The sequence below is a fragment of the Phyllobates terribilis genome, unplaced genomic scaffold, assembly GCF_046119375.1.
Source record: "Phyllobates terribilis strain yellow unplaced genomic scaffold, ASM4611937v1 Scaffold_1__5_contigs__length_1240528914, whole genome shotgun sequence".
NCBI classification, from domain to species: domain Eukaryota; kingdom Metazoa; phylum Chordata; class Amphibia; order Anura; family Dendrobatidae; genus Phyllobates; species Phyllobates terribilis.
Window position 1 is genome coordinate 189,632,216 of NW_027362761.1, and position 16,115 is coordinate 189,648,330.

Genomic DNA, 16,115 nt, shown 5'->3' on the forward strand with positions numbered 1-16,115 from the left:
GAAGGCAGAGGGTGGTTATAAATGGAATATACTCAGATTGGGTAAGCGTCACTAGTGGGGTACCACAGGGGTCTGTACTAGGCCCAATGTAATTTAATATCTTTATTAACGACATAGTCAATGGGATAAATAGTAAAATATCAATATTTGCAGATGACACAAAGTTATGTAAAACAATTAATACAAAAGAGGACAGTGCAGACCTACAGAGGGATTTGGATAAGCTGGGTAGGTGGAGCATTAAATGGCAAATGAGGTTTAACGAGGAGAAATGTAAGGTCATACATATGGGAAGGAAAAATGGAAGTCACCAGTACTCACTGAATGGGAAATCATTGGGGAATTCAGAGATGGAGAAGGACTTGGGCATCTTGATTGATAGCAAACTAAATTGGAGTGCCCAAAGTCAGGCCGCTGCTGTAAGGGCAAACAGGGTAATGGGATGTATCAGAAGAGGTATAGCTGCAAAGGATGAGAACATTGTTCTTCCACTGTACAAAGCACTGGTCAGACCACACTTGGAATACTGTGCTCAGTTATGGGCCCCACTATATAGAAAGGATATAAATGAGCTTGAAAAGGTACAAAGGAGGGCAACAAAATTAATAAAGGGAATGGAGGGACTGCAATACCCAGAGAGGTTGGCAAAACTAGGACTATTCAGCCTGGAAAAGAGAAGGTTGAGGGGGGACATAATAAATGTGTACAAATATGTTAGGGGACAGTATAGAGACCTTGCCCGGGATTTGTTCAAAAGGAGGGATATTACGGTAACAAGAGGGCATTCACTAAGACTGGAAGAGAAAAGGTTTCAGCACCAGCATAGGAAGGGGTTCTTTACGGTAAGAGCAGTGAGAATATGGAATTCACTGAGTGAGGAGACGGTAATGTCGGATTCACTAAACCAGTTCAAGCGGGGACTGGATGCATTTCTAGATACCAGGCAGATTTCTGCATATACTTAAAAATAAAATAAAATAGTAGGTTGATACAGGGATTTATTCTGACTGCTGGTTTCAGAGTCGGGAGGGAATTTTTCCTCAGGTGAAGATTGGCTAAATCATTTGGGGTTTTTGCCCTCCTCTGGATCAACTTTAGCAATTACAGAACTAACAGATGGACGCAAGTCTTTATTCGGCTTTACTAACTATGTAACTATGTAACCTATTGTTACCCCTTTATAAATCACTTGTGAGCAGGAGTAAGAGGCTTAGACCACAGCAAAAGAGGGAGCAGAAGGAAGCTCAGATTTTTCCTGTTTTTTCAAGGGTGTACTCCACTGCAAACCACCTGTGTCTTGTCAGGGAGCTCTTTAGAGCTGGCCTTGGTGTGCTCAGTTCATCAGCATGGTGGGAAGCAGCAGCCGACATACTGGCTAGGGGCCGGCCGATGTGCTTTTATACCCTGCTCCTTCTTTTGCTGTGCAGCTAGGGCAGCATGACCACCACCTCTTCCTCCGAACTGCCCACGTCACTTGGATGGCCTTGACTCCATGTGAGGTCTAGGACCTCATTATGGCAACATTGCATCTTCGCACCTGTCCTTAACTCTGCTGTATGACTAATCCACCTCTCTATTCACTACACCTCCACTTCTCCCCTCTGCAAATCCCTTCATTGGCTCCCAATTCCACAACATATCCACTTCAAGCTACAAACACTAACATTAAAAGTCGCCCATAATCTGTCTCCTCCTATATATCTCTGAACTAATCTACTGAAATCTCCCACCACATAATCTCTGGTTCTCCCAAGACCTCCTTCTCTCCTCCACAATAATACTTTCCTCATCCAATTGCCTACAAGACTTCTCCAGAGTAACCCCCATCCTCTGGAATTCTGTGCCCCAACACGTCCGATTATTCCCTACATATGGAACTTTCGAGCGGAACTTGAAAACCCATCTCTTCAGAACAGTTTACAGCCTGCAATGACCCAGCTGCCACCTTACCCCTACCAAAGCTGCCGCCTCACCAACAACGGAGCTGCTGCAACCCCCGAACCAACTGTCTCCTTTGCCATTATCCTGTAGAATGTAAGTGCGCAAGGGTAGAGCTCTCTCACCTCTGTACCTGTCTATCACTATTAGTTTGCTCATTGTAATTTGTATTTGTGTTTTGTATGTAGCCCCTCCTCATGTACAGCATCATTGGATCAATTTTGCACTAAAAATAAATAATAATAATCCCCCGCAATGATCTTCCAACCAATCCTCACCCCTTCCCTCCTTATCGGTCTGCACACACCAGAAAGCCGCAGCAGTTGGCACCTGTGTTTCGTCATCATCTGAGATGTGCTGTGGTGGGCCACTGATCAATTGCACTACTCCTTCCACGTACTCATACTCAAACAGAACAAGTGGTTGGGCATCAGTGCACTCAATCTCTTCCACTTGTGGGGCAGTACCAGGTGTATGGCCGACTGAGCCACAGCCAGCAGAGTAATCAAAAAGTAGAAGTGACTGCTGCATGACTTGGGGCTCAGACTGCTTTCCTGATCTGCAAGGGAGTGAGGTGGAAGACAGATACCCATGGGCCGCATGTGCAAATCTGTCTTTCCAAGTAGAAGACAATCAGCCATCCAATATAAATCCGCTTCTATTTGTTCTGGCTTCACCATTCATCCAGAGGTACTCGGGCCTACGAAATTACGCAAAACGTCCTGTCGCCTGCATGCATTAGAGTAAGGTGTTTAATTTGGGCGTGTAGCGGCACAGATCGACCATGTCCTCTCCCTGCAGCAGCTACACCACCACCAGCAGCAACACGGCCACGCCCCCTATTTGATGCTCTCCTCATTCTGTGCACCCGCAAAAAGTGCAGCTTATTACATGGCCTGTATACAGACAGAGAGAGTGGCCAGCAGATTATTGCACTGCCTGAATGCAGAGTGCCCCCACAGAGCCACGTACCCCTCAAAAAAATAAAAAATAAAAACAAAACACAAAAACAGTGTTGGCTACCTCCTAATCCACCTCTTCCACCTACATCACCACGTCCAACTCCTCCTCCTCCTCAGTCTCCTCCTCCACTCTGACATCTGCCTCCTGGTTCAAGATTATTATTTTACATTTTTTTATCATGTTATTTTAACCCCTTCACGACCTATGAAGTGTAGGTACGTCTTAGGTTGTTTCCCAGTATTTGATGCAGACTCCGGAGCCGAGTCTGCTTCTTTTCTGGCACATGACAGCTGATTTGATCAGCTGTCATAAGCCACTAACATCTGCGGGTGGAATAGCAATCCACCTGCTGCTGTTAACATTTTAAATGCCGCTGTCAATCTGCGGCATTTAACTCGCGCCTGGCGGAAGTGCGTCACTCGGCGCTCCTGTCACGTTATCACGGAGCATTGATGAGTTGTCATGACAGCCGGGTGTCTGCAGAAGATCTCCGTACTTGTCACTGCAAATCTCCTATGAATGTCGGCTGTTCATAGGAGATGATGATTTCTGCTACAAATAGCAAGGCTGAAGCCCTGCTATGTGTAGCACAAGCAATCAGATGATCGCAGCTTCAAGTCTTCTTAGGGGACTATTGAAGTCATTAAAAAGTAAAAAAAAATGTTTTACAAAATATTTAAAAAATATTAAAATTCAAATCACCCCCCTTTTGCCCCATTCAAAATAAAACAAAAGAAAATGCACATATGTGGTATCACTGCATTCAGAAACGCCCGATCTATCAAAATATAAACTAAATTAATCCAATAGTGTAACGAGAAAAAAAAAATCGAAATGCCAGAATTACAGATTACAGGTTTTTTTTTATCACCACAACATTGAAATATATTGCAATAACAGGCGATCATAACATTGTATGTACCCCATAATGGTAACAATAAAAACATCACCTTGGCACACAAAAAATAAGCACTCACCCAGCCCGAGATCCCAAAAAATGAAGATGCTACGGGTCTCAGAAAATAGCGCCATATTTTTTGGTTACAAATTTTGGATTTTTTTTCACCACATTAATAAAAAATAACTTATACATGTTTGGTATCTGCAAACTCGTAATGACCTGGAGGATCATAATGGCAGGTCAGTTTTATCATTTAAAAAAAACAATTGTGGAATTGCACTTTTTTTGCACTGCACTTGGAATTTTTTCCCATTTTTCCCATTTTCCAGTACCATATATGGTAAAATCAATGGCGTCATTCAAAAGAATAACTCTTCCTGCAAAAAACAAGCCCTTACATGACCATATTGATCGAAAAATAAAAAAGTTATGGCTCTGGGAAAAAAGGAAGCAAAGAATGAAAACCCAAAAACGGAAAATCTCAAGGTTGTGAAGGGGTTAAGTCATTTTCCTATCCACATTTATTTGCAGGGCAACTGACACCCCAAAAAAAAACATGCGGGGATCGCTCGTGCATGGCAGGCGATCCCAGCAACGTTTTTTTTGGCCGCGAAGCATATGGGGCAGAGACTCGAGCATGTCACTCGAACACCCGCGATACTCAGTGCATACCCAAGCACCCAATGCAAACTCAAGTAGCAAGCACTTGCGCTCAACACTGGTTGCCATATTGTCATCATTTTTTTATTTTCTTTACTTTTGAAAAAATCCCAACCCTAACCCAACCCTAACCGCAACCCCAACCCTAACCCTAGCCCAACCCTAACCCTAACCCTAGCCCCAACCCTAATCCTACCCCAACCCTAACCGCAACCCCAACCCTAACCCAACCCTAGCCCAACCCTATCCCTAGCCGAACCCTAACCTTAGCCCAACCCTAATACAACCCTAACCCCAACCCTAATAGAACCCTAAACTTAGCACAACCCTAACCCTAGAGTTTATTTTTTTACACCGTTCCTCGTGTGGTATAAGTGATTAGACTATTTTATTCTTCGGGTCGGTGTGATTACAGCAATACCAGATTCATATCGGGTTTTTATGATTGACAGCTGTCACACACTAAATGAAGCTTTTTTTGCAAAGACTAGTTTTTGCATCGCCATATTTTGAGAGCTATAATTTTTCCATATTTTGGCCGACATAGTCATGTGATGGCTTGATTTTTGCGGGACAAGTTGACGTTTTTATTGGTGCCATTTTCGGGCATGTGAAATTTTTTGATTGCTTTCTATTCCGATTTTTGGGAGGCAGAATAAACAAAAACCAGCGTGTGGTAAAATTGATAATGCAGCATTATTCTTCGGGTCTGTACGTTTACAGCAGTACCACATTTATATAGTTTTTTTTATGCTTTGGCGCTTTTACACAATAAAAACTATTTTCTAGAAAAAAAAAATTTTTTGTATCGCTTTATTCTGAGAGCTATAACTTTTTTATTTTTCGGATGATGGAGCTGTGTGGTGGCTTGTTTTTTGCAGGACAAGATGACGTTTTCAGCGGTACCATTTTTATTTACATTCGTCTTTTTGATCGCGTGTTCCATTTTTTGTTTGGCCGTATGATGATAAAACATTGTTTTTGCTTCGCTTTTTATTTGTTTTTTTTACCGTGTTCACTAAAGGGGTTAACTAGTGGGACAGTTTTATAGGTCAGGTCGTTCTGGACGCGGTGATACCAAATATGTGTACTTTTATTGGTTTAAAAAAAAAATTCAAAATAAATAAATATGATGGGTTCAATATATTTTTATTTTTTGGGGATCATTATTTTCATTTTTTTTATATTTTTACAACTTTTTTTTTTTTTTTTTTTACTCTTCTACTTTTTTTTTTACTCTTACACATTGTCCCACTATGGGACGTTCACTTTTTGCAGCCTGATCGGCTGCATGGCATAGAGAGCAGCAGCTCCCTATGCCATGCAGCCTGTCAGCGCTGCACACAGGGAGACCTTACTTTGGTCATGCACTGCACATGACCAAAGTAACGTCCTGCCTCCTGGCAACCCGGATGTTGTTATGACGACATCGGTTCGTCATGGCAACATCCGGAAGCCGCCGCAGACATCGCTGGACGCCGTCAGGAGAGGTGAGTATAGCGATCACCTCCCCTTGCCACCGCAATGCTGTGATCGACTTCGATCACAGCATTGCGGGGGTTAATGTGCAGTTAGCGGTGCGGGACCGCTCCCTGCACATAGTAACGGGTGTCAGCTGTAACAATCCGCTGACACCCGGCGGCGATCGCCCCACACCGCTTGTGTGCGGGCGCGATCGCAGCACGCGTAATAGTACGTAGCTGGTCCATAAGGTCCAGGGTGCGGCTACGTACTATTACTGACAAGGTCGGAAAGGGGTTAAACCAGATAGTTATACCACACAAATTAGTTAATAAATTACAACATGTCTACTTCACATCAGCATCATTTTTTAAACATAATTTTTTTTTGTTAGGAAGTTAGAAGGGTTAAAAGTTTATAAGCAATTTCTCATTTTTCCAACAAAATTTACAAAACCTATTTTTACAGGGACCACATCACATTTGAAGTTACTTTGAGGGGCCTATGAGACAGAACACACCCAAAAGTGACACCATTTAAAAAATTGCACCCCTCAATGTGCTCGAAACCACCTTAAAGCAATGTAGCAGGAAAAAATGAAAAATGTATGTGCCTAAACAGTGGAAATTCCCCACAAGTGAATACATTTTGGAAACTACACCTCTCAAGGAACTTATCTAGAGGTGTTATGAGCACCTTGAATCCACAGGTGCTTCACAGAATTTTATAATGAATACATTATACATGTACATTTTTCACACAAAAAATGTTGCTTCAGTCCCAAATTTTTTATTTTTTCAAGGGTAACAGGAGAAAATTGACCACACGATTTGTGATGCAATTTCTCCGGAGTACACCAATACCCCATATGTGGTGGAAATCTACTGTTTGCGCGCACAAAAGGGCTCGGAAGGGAGGAGCAACAATTGAATTCTGGATGGAATAGATTGTGTATGTCATGCCACATTTGAAGAGTGTGCCTCCACTGCAGCTGCTGGTGCCTGTCTCTTGCACTGTTGCTTCTGATTTCCTTATACCTGTGCAATCCGTGTTACTGAAGAAGGTCCATTTTAGAACCGAAATATCTGTTTTGGCTTGTCTGCAAAAGTAAATATCTACTGTTTTCACAACCGAGTGCCAAGTTTACTTTACATACTTAAAGGGATAGTAGCCTACTGGGGCATCTAATACGGGAGTGCCGTGCTTTATTCTTCTATAATGTCACATTTGAAGAGCTCCTGAAATGACAAAACAGCAGAAACCCCCACATTTGACCTCATTTTGGAAACTACACTTCTTGAGGAATTCAACTAGGGCTGAGTCAATTGAAAATTACCAATTTTTCCACTAAAATGTTGCTCTGACCCCAAGTTTTCAATTTTCAAAAAGGATAATAGGAGAAAATGGACAGTGCAATTTGTTACACAATTTCTCCTGTGTACGCCAATACCCGATATGTGGTCAAAAACGACTTTTTAGGCACAGTGAAAAGCCTAGAAGGGAAGAAGGGCCACACTGGAGTTGCTGGAATGTTTTGAGGGTGCCATGTCACATTGGCAGAGACTCTGAGGTGCCAGAACAGCAGAACCCCCCAATAAGTAACCCCATTTTACAAACTACAACCCCCAAAGAATTTATCTAGGAGTGCAGTAAGCATATTGACACCACATGTGCCTCACAGAATTTTATACCATTGGGCGGTGAAGAAAGAATAATTACATTTTTACCACTAAAATGTTGTTTTAGCCCAAAGTTTTAGGGATAAATGGAGATTATGGACCTCACAGTTTGTTGTGCATTTTCTCCTGAGTATGCCAATATCCTACATGTAATTGGGAAATACTTTTCAGACACAGTGAAATGCTCAGAAGGGAAAGAGTGCCATAATATAGTGCAGATTTTACTGTTATGGTTTGCAGGTGCCGTGACTCACTGGAAGAGCCCCGGAAGTGCCAGATCAGCAAAACCCCCATAAGTGACCCCATTATACAAACTACACCTGAATTCATCTAAGGGTGCATTGATCATATTGACACCATGGGTGTGTCACAGAATTTTGTACCATTGGGTAGGGAAGAAAAAATTATTACATTTTTACTGCAAAACTTTTGTTTTAGCTGCAGATTTTACATTTTCACAAGGGAAAATGAGTAAAAATGGCACCAAAATTTGTCATACAATTTCTGCTGAATGTGGCAATACACCATATGTAGCTGTACAGTACTGCTTTGCCACATGGTGCGACTCGGGAGGGAAAGAGTGCTATTTGACACTTGGAGAACAAATTATTGTAGAATACTTTGCAGACTACATATACAGAGCTCCTAGGTGCCAGAAGAGCAGAATCTCCCCCTCAAGTGACCCATTTTGGAAATTACACCCCTTTTGGAATTTATGTACAGGTGTAGTGATTTACTTGATTCCATTGGTATTTTCCAGAAACAAGCAGCATTTTGTTGCATGAAAATTGAAAATCTGTCATTGTGGTGCCCGTACATTGTATTGCCCATACATTGTAGTGCCCATACATTGTAGTGCCCATACATTGTAGTGCCCATACATTGTGCCCAGCTCATGCTTTTGGAGACTTGGACCCCGAAAATTAAGCGTGCTCTTATCGTTAGAGAGATGCAAAAACATGTAGGCGGTAAATGTTTTGTAGACACACTGTCGGGCTCAAAAGGGATATGAGCATTTGGATTTGGGAGCGCAGGATCTTCTGGATTTTGTTTGGGGGGCGAGGAGCCAGAGCATTTTTCCAGAGCTGTTGTGCACAGCACAGATTCACAATGCTCACAGTTAGTCACGGATCTGCCTGCGCTGTACAAATGGCATTGCAGCACAGTGATCTCAGGGTCACAGGAAAATCAGTGAGCACTGTCAGTGAGCACTGCAGAACATAGAGTCAAGAAGCGCTGGTCCTGTGACACATGAGAGGAATGTAATGATGGCGCGTGTGTGTGTGATACGAAGGGAGTAATACTGGTTGAGGTGATGGATGCTAGAACGAGCTCTCTGTCAGACTTATTCCTTGGGGGGTGTGATCTTTGGGGGGTTAGGAATGCTGGGCCCAACTGTCAGTAAAACCATTTGGTTAAAGAGGAGTGTTAAAGTTATCTGGTCACTTGTCTTCTGGGGGAAGGGTGTTATGATTTTACCTAATGGTGGGTTTAACATGGCAACATCCATGCCATAAACTGACTGCACATGGGTTATATACATCTGTGGATGTTTAATGCCAACCACACTACAATGTGCACAGAATGATTGTTAGCAATATTGTTCTGTCCCAATAGAACATCAAATTATGGAAAGTACGTCACCGGTTTATACTGGACAATATGGTGCCAAGAATGACAAGCTTAAAAGTCATCGCACCTGAGGATCAAGTATTTTACATTCATTGGGTATTTGATGGACTGTGTAGATGGGCTAATAGTCAGCCTGTCTGAACAACTCGTTCCCCAATTATTGGCTCTTCTAAATAAGCCATAACTCTCTGATGTGTGTTGAGTGGGCTGAGGATATCAGGCTACCTTTCTGTCACGCCTTTTCTTGCAAGGATAAGTGGAGGCCATATAGTCTCATGTGTCTAAGGCACCAAAATACCATATCCCGGCCCTGATGGTGAATTAGATTATTCTGAAAAATGCCATGAATATGAAGAATTATGTACACGCATGGACAAAATTGTTGGTTGCGTTCTGTTAAAGAAAAAAAAAATGTACTGAATATCAACTAATGAAAATCAGACATTGCTTTTGAACTATGATTCAACAGAAAATTAAAGAAAAAAAAAACTAATGAAAATGGCCTGGACAAAAATGACGGTACCCTTAACTTAATATTTTGTTGCATTTTATTTCTAAAATGAGTAACCAATCAATATATGCATAAAAGATAAAACCAATATGTAACTAGCACCATCAGGCATTAAAAGGGTTGTCTGGTCCAAACCGACAAGTCTGCAGTCACTGTTTGAGGATTCTCCAGTGCCATAAGTATGCGGTATGCATACTCCCGGAAACAATCCGATTACACGGTATCCACCTCGCGCAATACACTTGCATTGAGCGCATCGGATTCTGGCCGCATATCACATACTTGCAGTCACTTGATCACCGTTCCCGGCATTGACACCGGAGAATCCTCACAGCGCTCAGTGCGTGCTGTGTGAGGATTCACAAGTCTGCAGTCAACTGGAGTCACTGCAGACTTGTTGGTTTAGACTGAACAATCCAAAAACATAATTCTTATGTATAAGAAAAGAGGCATAAAAAGTGGCCTGACCTTTGCATTTACTAGTAAAAAAAAAAAAGAACATTTTTGTTCGCAAAAAAGTGTTTTAGGTATATAGATAAATGAAAAAGAACCCTTAAATGGCTGTCCAGTGAAAACAAGTTATTCCCTATCCACAGGATAGGTGATAATTTGCTGATTGGTGGGTGTCCGACCACTGGGACCTATAGTGATAGGTAGATTGAGGACATTTTATCCCTGACAGAAGGAACTTTAATCCCCATTACAAAATGTTGTGGCATATCGGACACCTAACCTCCACTCCATTCATTATCTAAGAGGCTGCCAGAAAGAGACAAGCACAGAGCTCGGCATCCCCATGGGGAATAAGTGGAGTGCAGGTCGCACATGCACACTGCCACTCCATTCTAACGGGATACATGTTTCCTGTTCTGTCTCCCAATATGGGTCCGATAGGTCCAACCACCACCAATCAACAAGATATCATCAGACAACCCTTTTACATATATCACAAGTCAGTCTTACTTGAATATAATGGAGGAGTGATAGAGGAACACACTTAAAGAGAATCTGTCACCGAGTTTTTGCTACCCCATCTGGGAGAAGCATAATGTAGGGACAGAGACCTTGATTTCAGCAATGTGTCACTCACTTCCTAAGCTGCTGTCATTTTGTTAAAATCACTGTTTTAAGCGCTGCAGATCTAGTTGTTATTAGAATGCTGACCCCATCCACACCACTGATTGACAGAGTACAGGCTCGGACTGGCCCACAGGAGAACCGGAGAATCCTCCGGTAGGCCACTGTAAATGAATGCTAATGAGTAGTGCTATTACACTTGATTCACAATTTGCAGAAAAAAGGTATCATCTAATCATTTATTACTCTGTCCGACAATGACAGTGTACATAAAAAGCTGCCAATCAATGGTAGGGGCAGGGTTATACAAAACTAATGAATATACTGGACTACCTGGCAGCAGGTTTACTAGTCCTCTAGTGATAATCTCCTGTTGATAAAACACTGATCTTATCAAAACTACACTAAACAGCCCAGTAAGTGATACATCGCTGGAATCAGGCTCTCAGCCCTTACATTATGCTGCTCTACGATTACATATAAAAAATCTGGAGACAGAGTCCCTTTAAATTGCAGTAGGGTTACAAGGCAACGTGTTGCTAACTGAACTGCAATGAGGAATTTCTAGGACCATGGAACCCATGTGATAGGGAGTCCTGGTTATTTCATACAGACTAGAGAAGGCTGAGCAGTAGATGTGCTACTCTGCGCTCATAGGGACAGTCAGATCTCATACTCAGGACAGCCGTGTAGACTCCAAGTAGAGAGCACATAGTGGCTAAATACTTAGAGGGAGAAAGAACTGGGTGGAGGGAGGGGGAGACAGGCTGAAATGCTGATAGCACAAATTAGGCTCAGGGACAAGAGGGAGGAAGGAGCAGATGAGCCTGAAGACTGAATAATACAGAAACAGCAATGTGCCTATATGGTGAGGAAAAGCTGGGTAACGCAAAGATGAGAGAAAAGCTGGGTAAAGAAGGCAGGAAATTGGGAAGAGACTTGTTCTCATTCAAAGACATCTACAGATAAAACAAAACAAGTGAAGGAATGAACAGAGGGGCATATAATATAGTATAAGTAGTCCTTGGCAGGTAGAGCAGGCGTCCTGCCTCACTACTTCTGCCTTATCCCACCAATTGTGGCCCCTACACCCCAGTCCTCAGTCTTGTGCCTGCTCCTTAGACACCTCTCCAAGGTCAGCACTATAGCAGGGGCTCCGGGACCATCTGGGTGACTTCTCCTGAAGTTATTCCACCAGGAGCCACATGTTTAGTTTCCTCTGGCTCTACAGCTTCACATTACACTGGATCACAGCTATTGCCCCCGCCCCTACACCACTGAGCTGGGGGGCTGATGCACACCCCATACACCCAGTCCCCGGGGGTCTTCACTTTCCTGGCATCCCTGATCAGAGATACAGTAGTGAACTCACCAGCCTAGATTTGGTGCGCTGCAGGAATTCCTCCATAGTTTGCAGCAGGGTAATCCCTGGGGATGCTGCAGACCCCCACACCTGATGCTGGTGCCCCTCCAGCTGTGGCAGCTGCCGGCGGAGCGGCCGATAGACGCGCAGTCAGGAGCTCCCCCACCGCTCTCCCCGGGAGAAGGCTGCTGTCGGGAGCGCGCACGGAGCCTCTCCAAGGTGCTGAAATGTGACCCGTACAGTGCACGCACACCGCGTAACCCCTGCACTGCCAGCAGCACGGGATCCACTGAGGAGGGGCTCATGGAGAATGCCTCCATAATAGGAGAAAACAGAGTAAAATCCCTGAAACATCTATTAAAGTTGTCTCTTTCTCCAGAAAGCCGTATCAAATGTATGATAAAGTGCAGGTGATGAAAACACTGCACATGTGAATGGGGCCTGACAGGTCACCTCTTTGGCGATGTTAGTTTCTTACAAGGTGCTACTTATTCTATGACTAACCACAGACCAGAACATGGCTAGTGTGCAAAGGACTATGGGATCACATGCCTGGCCAACAGCTTTTAATTGACAGCTAGCATGTGGAAATAAATGCTGTCCATGATTCATAAAATGAAATTATATAATGATATTGACCGCCAACACTGCTACATAAGGCCTCGTTCACACATTCAGTATTTGGTCAGTTTTTTGCCTCAGTATCTGTAAGCCAAAACCAGGAGTGGGTGATAGATACAGAAGTGGTGACGTGTTTCTATTATACTTTTCCTCTGATTGTTCCACTTCTATAAATACTGATGTAAAAAACTCAACAAACACTGAATGTGTGAAGATGGCCTAAGATTACCCTGAGATCCTAAAGAAATGGATGGCTCCTTGCTGATCTCAATCAGGTCTATAAGTCAAGATTTATAATTCATACACATGACAACAAAATTTCATGAACACAAGTATATCTGGATAATAAATTCACTATTTAATTCAAGCATCACCCCAGCGGGCTTTTTTATTTTCCCGCTGATGTGATGCTTCTAATCTATGGTCCCTGCCCCTACTCTCATACTTACCTGTCGCCATCTTCACTTTCTATCACTGCCGCCCCTGTCAGTCTCCAGCAGTTTGTGGCCTGCCGGATCGCTCCAGTGTTTCATGGAGGTTCCAACTCAATACAAGTCTAGAAGAGCCTCGTTCTAGCTCTAGTTCTGCCTCCCATAGACTTGCAATCAGAGCTTGTGATATAGCTTTTGACTTCCGGCCAGTCTATAGTTGCGGTCACAAGATGGTACCGCGGGACTGGAGCGGCGACGAAAAAAGGTGAAGACGCCGGAGGGTGGGTATAAGGGGGGCAGGGGGTTTACAGTAGACGCACCACTCCAGCTCTGAAAAAATACAAAAACGCTGGAGTGATGCTTTAAACGAATGGCCACTTGGTCTACTTTATCTACTACAAATTGATGCACTGGATAGGATTTAGTCCTCCCTTTTGTGTATGATGTATATATATATCCAATATATAGAAGCTAATTTTTTATAACATCAACAATGTCATAAAATTAAATGATATGATAACATCACCACAATCACTGTGCTACATAAGTTTCCATAGGTGTGGAAGTACAGCTCTTGACTTGTTATCTCATCTTTTAGCACATCTGATTGGAGTCAGCAAGGAGACATCTATTGTTCTGGGACCCCATGGTAATATTAAGTATATGTGATTGCAATCAGCATAACACATAATTAGATTTTATATACCATTATGAGAAATTTGATTTTAAGAAAATATAGCGCCATTAATTCCACAGCACTTTCCAGACATTATCATAACAGAAGTGAACAAGTAAATTGTGCTTGCTCTACTCCTTGCTGCAGAGCTGTTCTAGCGGTGATCTAATCGCTGCTGTGAATGAGTTAATGTTACTGCGTTGTCTGCTTTCTCCAAGATGTTATGCCACTTTTCAAGACCTTGGAAGCTTGCCAAGCACGCCCCGCAGGAAGCAGGAGAGCCAATCAGTGGTAAGACAACATCATAACCGGATCAGTACTGCAATAGTGGACAGCGCCCAAGAGGGTGGAGGCAGAGGGCGGCCTGAGCTGCTCACACACCATGCACCACTGTGGGCTGTGAGCTCATTGCTTACTCTACTGACAATAGATTTCTGCCTTTGTTGCAGTCACTTACATAAACACCATGTGAAAGGATGATACAATTGTAATGTGATTTATTTGTACTACAGCTTTGGGTACACGCAGACAGCAGCTCGGATGAGCTGTTTCGTTAACATGATGAGCACATATCATACATGATGTATTACAGGTACTTGACTTAGGGTGGAAACATATAAGGTTTGATAAATCTGTGAGCCCTTCTGTGATTACAGATGCTGATGTGTCAGACACTTTGCATGAGTTGGAGGAAATTTTGGCTTCTCGTACTCCAATCTTGAACATAGAGCCCGCTGCAGTAAGTTGCAGCAAATTTTTTAAGAGGTGCATGACTGTTAATAAGCTTGGCACCACTTTGGGCTGTCCACAGGCCAGAAAATGAAATCTACACCAACCATGAGCTAGCGTAGATTTCTGCTACAATGTATACCAGTTTTCTGACTTACATTATATTAAATTTGTTTGAATAGGCTCAATAGTCATATGCCGTTCTCCTGGCTCTCATAGCTTAGTGATGATGCCAGTAGAATGACACTTGAGTTGTGGTCACTGATTGACTGCAGTGGTCACATGTAAACAAACACAGGAGGACCCTCAGAACTGTTTCACCAGGTAAAAGGAAAAAAGTATTGCTGTTGCCGTTGGGAGGTTTTTTCATTTATTTCTGTGTTTGTTTGATTTTTTTTTTTAAATAAGAGTTGGATAAATCCTTTAACATCAAATTAAAATTGTCAGTTCTTAAAAGTTAAAGCATTCCTAATTTTATTTATGTCATAAAAAGTTAAAACCTGATGATTGCAATAAGCAAACTCCCTTGAATATTTGACCACCTCCATGTAACTTTGCAACACAAAAAATTTGTCTCCAAATACTGCATGAAAGTTCAGCTTCCTTTATTACAGGTTAAAGAATAGTGTTGAGCCACCCCCGTAGTGTTCGAGTTCGGTTCGGTTCGTCGAACACCCGTGTGTTCGCCGAACTGTTCGTCGAACTGTTCGTCGAACACCTTCGAACACCGTTAAAACCAATGGCAGGCAAACAAAAACACATAGAAACACATAGAAAACACCTTCAGAAGGTGTCCAAAAGCTGACAAACTGCTCAGAAGACACAACTAACACATGTAAAAGTGACAAGTACATATAGTCATGCGAAAAGAAAAGAGGTGGAGGAGTAAAAGGAGGGGGAGACACAGATATAGGCATGTCATGCCCTTCTAAAATCCAAAAAGTGAGAAGCCGACACGTTCAGTCCGCTCCTGCCCGTGCCACCTCCGCGTCGCCGGGTTTGTGCCAGAGCCGCGGTGAACCCTGACGGCCAGCCCCCCTCTCCCAATACTGGTGCCTGTCCGCTGGTGGGTCGAGCGAGCCCCCCTGTGGTGGAGGCAGCTCTAAGCTTTTTAATATAAATTGTCTCTCTAATTTGAATGAATACACTTTAAATCCATTTACAAGGATCTATTGGAGGGCAAGTCTCATGCCAGCAGCCGCGTAATTCCAGCTCCAGTAGCGTCCACTAAAGCTGCTGCAGTTAAAAAGCATTTATAAGGATCGAGCTCGGCTGTCCACCTCAAGGCATCCTACTGCCAGTCCCAGCCCCTATGCCTTGGGGTGCCTCCTGATGCTCTTCACTGAGTATCCCGTGGTCCCGAAGCATTTCCTTTGAAAAAATTAAGTGTCCAAACTACAGGTGGTGTAGCTTGCTTAACAGCCGGGATAATCCGCTGACTAGCAGACACTGCTACTAGGCACAAAGTATTTC

At 43.1% G+C, this 16,115-nt stretch overlaps 1 protein-coding gene across 9 annotated transcripts in view; it reads right to left on the reverse strand.

The window, feature by feature from the left end:
- PRUNE2 (prune homolog 2 with BCH domain) overlaps positions 1-12,413 on the reverse strand; it is a 595,812-nt gene extending 583,399 nt beyond the window's left edge. For 4 of the 9 annotated variants that reach the window (XR_012314194.1, XR_012314187.1, XM_073670747.1 and 1 more), the window contains exon 1: positions 12,195-12,413. Coding sequence is in view for 7 of the 9 variants with exons in the window: in XM_073670747.1 (XP_073526848.1) it covers positions 12,195-12,230 (36 nt within the window). In the remaining 2 variants the exon portion in view is untranslated. The remainder of the gene's footprint in view (positions 1-12,194) is intronic. The other 5 variants (XM_073670780.1, XM_073670755.1, XM_073670761.1 and 2 more) reach the window with 2 other exon arrangements.
- Between the last annotated feature and the right edge of the window lie 3,702 nt (positions 12,414-16,115).